Source organism: Sminthopsis crassicaudata, chromosome 6 (assembly GCF_048593235.1).
Source record: "Sminthopsis crassicaudata isolate SCR6 chromosome 6, ASM4859323v1, whole genome shotgun sequence".
Taxonomy (NCBI): Eukaryota; Metazoa; Chordata; class Mammalia; order Dasyuromorphia; family Dasyuridae; genus Sminthopsis; species Sminthopsis crassicaudata.
The window spans coordinates 234,277,728-234,288,414 of record NC_133622.1 but is presented as its reverse complement, the minus strand read 5'-3'; the positions used below and the strand labels follow the sequence as shown (position 1 = coordinate 234,288,414).

The 10,687-nt window shown below is 45.4% G+C and overlaps 1 protein-coding gene across 1 annotated transcript in view; it reads left to right on the top strand.

The window, feature by feature from the left end:
• Positions 1 to 1,146: 1,146 nt before the first annotated feature.
• SYT13 (synaptotagmin 13) overlaps positions 1,147 to 10,687 on the top strand; it is a 51,820-nt gene continuing 42,279 nt past the window's right edge. Inside the window, exon 1 of the mRNA XM_074276126.1 lies at positions 1,147 to 1,471. Within this exon, the coding sequence (XP_074132227.1) occupies positions 1,283 to 1,471 (189 nt within the window). The 5' untranslated portion in view covers positions 1,147 to 1,282. The remainder of the gene's footprint in view (positions 1,472 to 10,687) is intronic.

Below are 10,687 nucleotides of genomic sequence, written 5' to 3'. Positions count from 1 at the left end.
AGACAGAGACAGAGACAGAGACAGAGAGACAGAGACAGAGTGACAGAAGAGACAGAAAGACAGAGACAGAGACAGAGATAGAGACAGAGAGACAGAGACAGAGATAGAGACAGAGAGACAGAAACAGAGAGACAGAAGAGACAGAGATAGAGAGACAGAGAGACAGAGACAGAGATAGAGACAGAGAGACAGAGATAGAGACAGAGAGACAGAGAAGAGACAGAGACAGAGTGACAGAAGAGACAGAAAGACAGAGACAGAGAGATAGAGACAGAGAGACAGAGACAGAGATAGAGACAGAGAGAGAGACAGAGAGACAGAGACAGAGATAGAGACAGAGAGACAGAGACAGAGACAGAGACAGAGACAGAGAGACAGAGAGACAGAGACAGAGAAGGCAGCCAGAGGCGTGAAAAAGAGCTATGGAATCAGCGGCCCAGGGTCCAAGTCTGTTCCAGACAGGAATGTACCCATTAGGCCCACCGTTTCCCTTCCCCCACCTCAGTTCCCCATCTATAAAACGAGATGGGAGAAATGACCTCTAAGACTCTCCCCAGCTCAAAATAAATGGTTCTATTATATCAGTTGAACTTTTTCCATATGCATGGGAGTAAACAGAACCAGAGGGGAAATGACTAGTCCAGGATCAAACCTGGCTCTGGACTCCCGCTAATTCCGGGGGCTGTCCAGCATCGAGGCTGCGCTGGAAGCTGCAGCTCCGAGATGAGAGAAAATTGGAAGACTGAGGGTTTCCGATTATTGTCGGGAGTGAGGAGGGGATCCGTGGGCTGCTGGGGGCTGGGAGGCCGAGAGAACTGGACGTGATACGGTGGGAGTATTTGGGGGGGAGGGGAGGGGGAGTGAATCTGGAGGAGAGCTCTGCGGGAGGTGGGGGTTTGGGGGGAGGGCGGAAAGGCCGGTCCCCATCTCTGACGTCTTCCCGTCTCCTCTGCACAGTGGCTGCTCCCCTCCCCAACCCCCGAGCCACCCCCAGCCCAGCCCCGCCCCTCCCTCCTCCTCCTCCGTCCCTTCCCGGCTGGGTCTCGGTGTGCCCGGCTCCATGAGAGCTGCGGGTTCCGGGGGAGGCCGGGGGGCCGCCGAGCTCCGGCAGCGGGCAGCGGAGGGCGGCGCCGGGGGGCACGGAGCGGACCCCGGGGAGCGCGCCCGCACGGACTGACGTGGCCCGGCCCGGGGAGCCTCGGGGCGCTGGGGGGCGGGACAGCCCTAAGGGGGGCCGAAGGAAGCCCCCGTTTGCAGCTGCCCCGCTGCGCCCGGCCGGACCATGGTGCTGTCGGTGCCCATCATCGCGCTGGGCGCCACGCTGGGCACGGCCACCAGCATCCTTGCCCTGTGCGGCTTCACCTGCCTGTGCCGCCGCCTGAACCCCAAGCACGGACTCCGGGACCCGGACCCGGGCCAGGACGCCGAGAAGGCGGCGTCCGGCGTGCTCCGGCCCGCCCAGCAGCAGCAGGTACCCGGCGCCTTCCCCTCGCGGAGGGGAGCCGCGAGCCGACCGCGCCCCCTCCCCTGTCTGGGGGCGGGGCCGTGTCTGCCCCGGAGTGGGGGGCGGGGACCGACCCCTGGGGAGGGGGGTGACCTCGGGGGCCGAGGGTGGCAGGGGCTGCAACTGGCACAGGGCAGCAAAGGGGGGCGGTACGGAGAAATGGGGGTGGCAAGGGGGGCATGATAAGGGAGATTGAGGAAGGGGTTGAGAGGGGGGCGAGGGAGAGCAGGGTATTCTGGGGGAGAATCAGGGTGAGTGAGGACCAATGAAGAGGGGAGTTGGGGACTGATGAATTCTGGGGGAGGATTGGGGGTCTGTGGAAGAATACTGCAGGAGAGCACTGAAGGAAGAGGACTAGAGAGAGGTGGGCGCTAGGGGGTGAGAGTGGAGGCTGGGGGGAAGGTCAGTGCCCGGAGGGTGTTAAAAGAGGGGAGTAGAGGCTCCCAAGGGGGAAAGGAATGATGCTACTGCGGGAGGGGGGGTGGCCAATGAAGCCTCTGGGAAAGGGGGGGTTCTAGTGGGGGCTTCGACCTGGAGTGGCAGGGGCATGACAGGAGACAGCAGAATTGGGGAATTGGAGAGGGGCCGGGGAGAAGGGGGTTAGACATCTGTAACGGGATTGGGGAGATTAATACCAGGAGGGGGGGATTTGGGAAGAAGGATTCAGGGAGGGGGGTGAGGGTGCTGTGAGGAGGGAGAATTAGGGGAGGGAAGATGGAGTTGTGACAGGAGGAGGGATGAGGACTGATTGAGGGGATGATGGAGGATGGGATAAACAGGGAGGTGGGAGAAGTGTAGGATTCTAAGGAAGGACTGAGATAATTAGGGACTGTGGGGAGGGGTATGAGAGAGAGCTGAAGGAGCATAGGGGGAGTCATGGATTGGGGGGAGCATTAGGGACTGGAAGGAGTCTTACCAGGGAAATAAAGGATTCTGAGGGAAAAGTGGAGGAAGGGCTTTGGGAGATGGTGGAGCATATGTGTGTGGGGTATAAATGGAGATTAAAAAAAAAAACCCACAATGTATGTGGGTCAGGAACCAAACTGGGTGCTAAACAAAGGAAAATGCAGTGATCTCTCCAGGAGGGAAAATTCTCCCTTGTGGGGAGGAAGGACAGTTTGGAGGGAGGGAAGAACACCTGTGGTTTAAAAGCTTCCAGATATAGAGAGAGCTTGGAAGTAGAAGTGGATCAGACCCTGAAGGTTGGAAAGACATTCCCTGCTTTCACCTCGATCTGCCCCCCAAAACTCCCACTAGTGCCCTACAGCCATACAGGCGGGGCTTGACTCTGCTTCCTACCCAGAGATCTCTGGGAGTAACAGGAGCATGAGCACCTGTGTCTGTTCTCCTTGACCTCTGGGTAGCAGGGACTGGACAGAGCCCTTGGCTGATAACTGGAAGGGTGGGGATGCATAGGCAGAGGATGCTTGTGTACTCTATCCCTGGAGAGCCAGAGGCAAGTCACCTTGCTGGAGCCTTTGAAGGAAGATGCTGGGGTTAACTAGAAAGTCTGACCTTGAGGTTCAGAATAGAGTTGTAAACATCTCGAAGGACTGGGGAGACAGTGAACCACGTGGGTACACCCTGGTCCCTGTCTGCAAGAGCCACCTTAGAATCCCTGGACTCCGGGCTTAGATGTCTTCTTGTTCTTTTCCTAGTGGGAGGTCCCATGAAGGTGGGAAAGTGTTCAGAGAATCATATAATCATAGAATGTTCAGATAGCTTCTGGGAAATCTAGAACAGAGAATGTTTGAACTAAAAAGAACCTTAGAACAGTCAACAAACATTTTTTCAACATCTCCAAGCATTGTGCTAAGTGTTGGGAATATTAAGAGAGGCAAAAACACAGCCCCTACCCTCAAGGAGCTCACATTCCATGGCAGGAGGTAGCATGAAAATGACAAGGTATATTGTTATATCCTAAGGATATATACAGAAGAAAGGGAAGGTAACCTAACTGAATATTAATTATTAGAATTAGGAGGCACTGGGGCAGCTGGATGGCACAGTGGATAGAGCACTGGTCATGGAGTCAGGAGGACTCAAATTCAGTCTCAGCCACTTAGTATTTACTAATTATGTGAACCCTGGCAAGTCACTTAATCCCAATAGCTTCACTTGACAGCTCCCTCAAAAAAAAAAAAAAAAAAAAAAAAAAAAGAATTAGCAGGCACTTGCCGCATAGAATGTTAGAACTGTGAAGGATAGTAGAGTAGAGTAGAGAATGTTGTAGTTGGGAAAGACTGTAGGACATAGAATATCAGAGCTAGAAGGAATGTTAGGATATAGAATATCAGAGCTAAAAGAGATCTTAAATCTCATTATTGGAACTAGAGGAAATCTTAGAACAAATCACACAGAATGTCAAAACTAAAAGAAACATTAGAACATACAGTGTTAGAACTGAGAGAGACCTTAGGGTTGAGCATCTTTAGAGCTGGACGGAATCTTAGAACACGGATCTGGGATGCCAGATTTGGAAGGGACATTTGAACATGGACCAAGGGACTTTGGCACAAAGAACATAAAATGTCTCTTTCTGGTTTCCCTGCCTGAAGCATGAATCTTATACTTTTTCTACATGAAGTGCTCGATCACTATCAATTCCAGTCTACAAAAGCTTTTCTTAAAGACCCATCTAGAAGATCTCTTTTTAATAAAGAAAGTCGCTATTGACATTGAGCACATTGGTTTATGGGGCTGACCTCAGACATTTCTCCCAGTGCTGAAGGTCACCCCACTCAATGCAATGAAATTCAAGAAACATCTGTCTTTGAAGAGCCCATGGTACTTAGCACGGGGCCTTCCACATAAGTGGTGCTCAGTAGTTTATAAAATGCCCTTTCTACCATAAATCAAATGATTTAGAGCTGGAAGGGATCCAGAGGTCATTGGATACAGCCCTATCACTTGACCAAGGATAAAACTGGGGCTCAAAGGCTTTTTAGTTCACCTAAGATAGTAAAGTGGCCGAGGCAGAATTCAGTCCCTTATAGGGTCCAAATGATTCCAGATTCAGGCTCACTTGATTTGAGAGAAAAGGGAAAACTGTGGAAGAATGGCAATTGGGGCTGGCCAGATCAGGCTCTTGAAATGGGTCCCTGCCAGAGATGAGGAGGAGGTTTTTCTGCACATAAAGCACACTGTAGGCAGTTGGAAGGAGCAGGATGAGTTTCTTCTGGTTAAGGTGGGTTTGGCCAGAAGGGAGGTCCTACCCATCGCCTTTCAGAACCTTGGTCTCACTCCCAACTCAGCCTTACTTAATGTTAGACTTGGTATGATAAACATGTTGTGGCTGGTTGCTTAGCAATGGGGAAGGCTGCCGGCTGTATGAATTTTTCATCCAGAAATTAGCATGGGTTATTTCAGGGAGATGTGCAGAACACTGCCTACTGGAGACCAAAAGGCGTCCTTGGAAACCTTTGACATGCTGTCAGTTTGTTCCCCAAGGTTGTACTCAAAGCCAGAGTCAGCTGAAGCCTGATGGCACTCTTCCTTTTCTCCTCCTGGTGAGACACGGGAGTCCTCCTAATAATTGTTCTTCTTGACCATAGAGCCAATAAACACCTTTAACTTTATTCCAACCCAAAGCATTTTTACAGTTTTGGAAATTTTTTAAATCACAGACCACTGGCTTTGGTCAAAATATTCTCAAGAGACACAAAGAGAGACAGAAAGTAGAGAGAAGAGAGAACAGGGAAGAGACAGAAAAGGAGAAAAAAAAGGAGAGAGATATTGACTGAAAGAGAGAGTTAAATAAATATAAAAACAGAAGAGAGAGGAGTGAAGAAAAAAGAGGAGGGAAGAGAGGAGTGGGAGAGTAGAGAGAAGGAGAGGAGCAAGAGAAAAGGAAAATGATGGAACAGAAAAACAGAAATTGGGAGACAAAAGACAGGGAGGGAGAAGAGAGAGATAAAGGCTGAAAAGAAAGAACAGACTATGGTGAAGAGCAAGAAGGGAAAGGAGAAAGCAAAGCAGTGGAATGGAGAGGAAAAGAAAAAAGAAGCAGATGGAAAAGAGAAGAGTGGAGAGGGCAGAAAGGGTAAATAGGAAAGAAATTGAAAGAGAGTAGAAAAGAAAAAGAGAAGAAAGAGAATAAGAAAATAAAAAGGAGAAAGGGGGACATGGAAAGAAAGAGAATAGAGGAAATAGAGAGTAGAGGGGGAGAAAAGAAATGAGCAGAAAGAAAAGATGGGGAGAGATGGAAAAAGAATGGACTGAGGAGAAAGAAAAGATAAAAGGACAAAGAAGAGAAAAACTGGAAAGAGCACATAAAAGAGACTGATAAAAACAGGGTAGCAAGAGATTAATAAGTCAATAGAGCAAGAGAGAATATCAGAATGGATGGATATCATGACTTATGTGTGTCATGGAACAAAGGGAAAGAGAGGGAATAAGAGAATCAAATGGAAACAGGGAGACAGAAACATAAAAGCTGAGCGTTAATTAGACCTAGTCAGAGAGAGAGAGGTAAAGAAGGCAGAAGATGCTGTTTAAAAAAGGACACAGAGAGAGGTAAAGGAAGACTGAGATCAAAACTAAAAGAGAAAAACAGAGAGGAGCAGCCAGCCCCAGTGACAATGGTACCATTGTTTCCTTTCCTCTGTACTCATCAGACAGTATCACATTGGCTTTACTGTCTCCCAGAACTTCAGAGCATCTCACCCCTTGTTCCTATCTGACTATCAATTCCCCTATTCTCATTTCTCACTAATTAGCTTTAGAAAAACCTATTGGGGTCGGGAATAATCTCAAAGACTGGAAGATAATGATTGAGGAATCTTAGCTGAATTCCTCCTAGGAGGTGTGGTACAGGGGAAAAGGGGAAATGCTGGATTTAGAGTCAAAAGACCTGGGGTCTCACTTCACCTTTGCCATTTCCCACCCTTGGGACCTCCTCTGTAAGGTGACAGAGTTGGACCAGACAACTACTAAGGTCCTTTCTGGCTATGGCTTTCTGATCCTTTGAACCCTGAAAACCAGGCAAAACTCCAAGTTTGAGGACATTTAAATGAGCATACAATAGTGGCCACAAATATAATTATATTGAATGCTGCAAGAATATCCAGAGAACAAAACAAGCCTTGTGTTTTCTATTTCCCTTTTGTTCTTGGTCTTATTGACACTGTCTATGGTGGAGAATTACAATGAGCATTGTTTAATTGAAGCAAAGTTGTGCTTTTTCTTTCTAGTTTGCTCTGGATCCTACAGAACCATGTCCTTAGTCATGAGTGGGTATGAGAAGGAAGGTTAAGGAGGAAGCTGCCATTATAGAGGTAGAAAGTCTTTACATTTTGCAAAGTGTTTTGCACACATCCGAGCCTCACAAAAATCCTTTGAAGGTTGTACTATTATCTTCATTTTACCAGGAAGAAAATGACACTCACAGAGGTTAAGCAAATTGCTTATTGCAAATTGCAAATTGATCACATGGCTGGAGGAATCAGAAATAGGATTTCAATGGAAGTCTCTCCTGATTCTACAACCAACAACCTTTTTTTCCTTTCTTTTTCTTTTTAATTTTATAATAACATTGGCTAACATTCTGAAGCCTCAGTTTCCTTGTCTGTAAAATGGGAATAAGAATGTTCATATTCTCTAGGCAATAAGCTTGTTATGGTGAGTGTAGAGAGACCAGGCTGTGAGGTGTGGTTGCCAAAGAGGGGGCAAACAGCTGGGATCTTGACCCTTGTTGATGACCCTCGGGTCCCTCTCCCAACCCAATAATACATCTCAGCTTTTCTTTGTGTTTTCATCTCTTATCTCATTGTCTGGCACATAGTATACTCCCTTAATAAAGGCTTGTTGATGGCCTGATTCTCCCAAGTCTCTCTAAATTAGGAAATCACTTTGGAAATCCAAGACTATGATATGGATGAAGTTAAAGACAAGAAATGGAGATTGAGATGCAGGATGTTCAAGCACACTGAATCAGGAATAATATAGCTACACTTCTGTCTCCTGTGATCCTAAGTGAGTCCAGACCTAGAATTAGGAGGAACCAAAGGCTACAAAAGCACCCTCTCCTCAGTTTTACAGAAGAAGAAATGGGCCCAAGAAAATAGTGTTTCACCTATGGTCCCACTAGGATAATATTTCTAGAACTGGAAGGGGCCTCAGAAGCCCTCTAGTTAAGTCTTCCCTACGTTGCATTTTATAGATGAGGTAACAGACCAAAGTGAAGTGAAATCTCTGACCCAATGGCACACAAGCAGGAAGTGGCAGGGCAGAGACTGGAATCCAAGACCAGCTCCACATTTGGGACTTTTTCTTCACCAAGACTCAGACTTTTCTATTTGGCAATTCCACAGTTCTATACAGGTTATTTAATCTTTCTGCTCCCTAAAGAGCATGATAATACCTAATTCACCAAATTGTTGTGAGGAAAGAGCTTTGTCAAAGGGTGACCCATTCTTTGTAGGGCAGCTGAGGCAGCCTGTGTCCTCAAACAGGTATTTCCTGTTCAATGAAGTGGGATAAAGCAAAGTCACTGGACTTCATTCATTCAACAAATATTTACTGAGTGCCTGAGAGGTGCCAGTTCTGCCCAAGCAAAAAACAAATAGAACAGAAAACTAATGGTAAGAAATTAGAAAAATATTTATCTCATTTCAGTTAAAATTAAGCAGAGGTAGAAAGAATATGGGACTCAGACACAAGAAATTTGAGTTCAAGACCCAGCTCAGTCACTTAGTGTCTGACAATTGTCCGCTTGTTGATAAACACAGAGTTCACTTTTTCCTTTTCTGGTCTTCAGGTTCCTCATCTATAAAATGAGGCAGAATAGAAAGAAGGCAAGCTCAGTGTCAGTGTTGAGTCAAAAAACCTGCTTCAGATCTGCTTCTAATACTACCTAAGGAACATGGGAGAAATCAGTCCTTTTCCCTGGGACTCAGTTTCCCCATATATAAAATGAGAAGGTTGGAACCAATGGCCTGTGAAGCTCCTTCTTGACTCAAAGCCTACAATCCCCTGACTAGATCACATCAGAAGATCCTAATTCCTCTGAGCTTTCCAAATAAAGTGGGTATGTGATTAAATGAGCTAACCCTGCCCCTCAGCTCTGGTGCCACCACAGAACCATGAGCTGCCTTTAATGAGCACCACTAGCCTCGGATCCCAGCTGGCTTTTCCAGGGCCGGCTCAAGCCCATGTTTCAGCATCTTCCCCTGCCCCCATGCTGGACAGATCCCTGGCTGGTCTCCTCACTCCTGCCTCCCATTCTCAGTGCCCAGCAAGTTCAAGGAACGGAAGGAAGGACTTAAGGGGAGGGACCTCGGAGACCTGCGGAGCAGGCCGGCTCCCAGGGACAAAGCCAGGCAGGGCCAGCTCCGGCTCAGTTATTCTGGCCAGGGCGTCAGTTAGTGGGAGGCCATCTTTACCCAGGAGGATGAAACAGACTTTGCAGAATGGGGACGAGCTCTAACAGCTGATCAAACATCAGTGGCACTGAAAAGGGCTTTCAGTGGGAAAACGTGAGAGATTTTCTCCAAGTCACAATCAAATGAAAATATTGGCAGGCCTGGGGATTAGTCCCCATTTGCTTTCTCCCTTCCTCCGAACTGCCCATGAAGTCTCAAAATCACCAGCGGGGATGGCTTTTAGGCAGAGTTCTGTGTCTTAGTAGTGAGGGCCTTGTGTGTTAACTGGAAAGCATGGAATCATCCATGTGGAGTCTGAAGATTCCCTGGAGTCATTGAGGATTCATGTGGATTCACTGCCTGGGTTTGCCACCTACCTATGGAACCTGCCTTCCCCCTCCATTCAACTCTCTGGCCTTTCATTTCCGAAATCTAGGCTATAACACAGGGATTTGTTATTTAAAAGACTCCACAAATAGTTATAGAATTTGGGGGAGATCAGGCTGAGCTGTCAGTCAGCATCAATCATGGTTTAAATTGGTTCTTAGCCAGCCTGCTGTTGGCTTCCCCTCTCTGTGCCTCAGTGGAAATGGCGGGTCATAGAGGGGAAACAGTTCAGGGAACACAGAAACACCTGGATAATTGTTGTACTTTGGCTATTTACTTGTGTGATCCTGGCTACTTCTGTGCCTCAGTTTCCTTGTCTGTAAAAGGGGAATTGTAAAATGTGGAGTGCTTACCCTAAAGGGTAGTTGTGAGGATCATATAGGGCAACAGATATGTCAAATATCTATGGTCAGTTAATTATTGCATTTATTAAGCATGCACTCAGTGCCAAATATCAAGAGCTGTCCCAGGTATTGGGGAAGAAAAGGCATAAATGAAGCAGTGCTGGTTCTCAAGGATTTCACAGGGATGGATCCCTTTGGTAATCTGGATTACTTCTCAGAAAAATGTTTTAAGTAATTAATGGAAATACTACATTTCAGTGAGAGTTTAGTGAAAATAAAGATGTATTTTTTTCATATAAGTTCATGAGTTCTCCTAAAACCTATTTACAGACTCCTTGAATATCTGCAGACTACAACTTAAGAATATCTGTCTAGAGATACATAGAAAGTGTGTATACATACATATATATTATGTGATCTTACTATTGTTATTTTATAATTTAATAACAGTAATCCCTATTTTTCTTAAAACATTTAAAAATAAAAATATTATGTGATCTTACTATGTTATTTTATAATTTAGTAACAGTAATCCCTATTTTTCTTTTAAAAAATTAAAAAAATAAAAATATTATGTGATCTTACTATTGTTATTTTATAATTTAGTAACAGTAATCCCTAGTTTTCTTTAAAAAATTAAAAATAAAAATACTATGTGATTTTACTATTGTTATTTTATAATTTAGTAACAGTAATCCCTAGTTTTCTTTAAAAAATTAAAAATAAAAATACTATGTGATTTTACTATTGTTATTTTATAATTTAGTAACAGTAATCCCTATTTTTCTTTAAACATTTTAAAAAATAAAAAATATTATGTGATCTTACTATTGTTATTTTATAATTTAGCAACAGTAGTCCCTAATTTTCTTTTAAAAAATTTAAAAAATAAAAATATGATATTTTCTTACTATTGTTATTTTATAATTTAGTAACAGTAATCCCTATTTTTCTCTAAAACTGAGAGGAACCTTAAAGACCATGAAATCCAAAGCTCTTGTTTTGCAGATTAAGACTCAGAGAGCTTAAAGGATATGCCCAAAGTCACACAGATGATGATGTAGACAGACTGGATTCCGTCAGCAGACTTC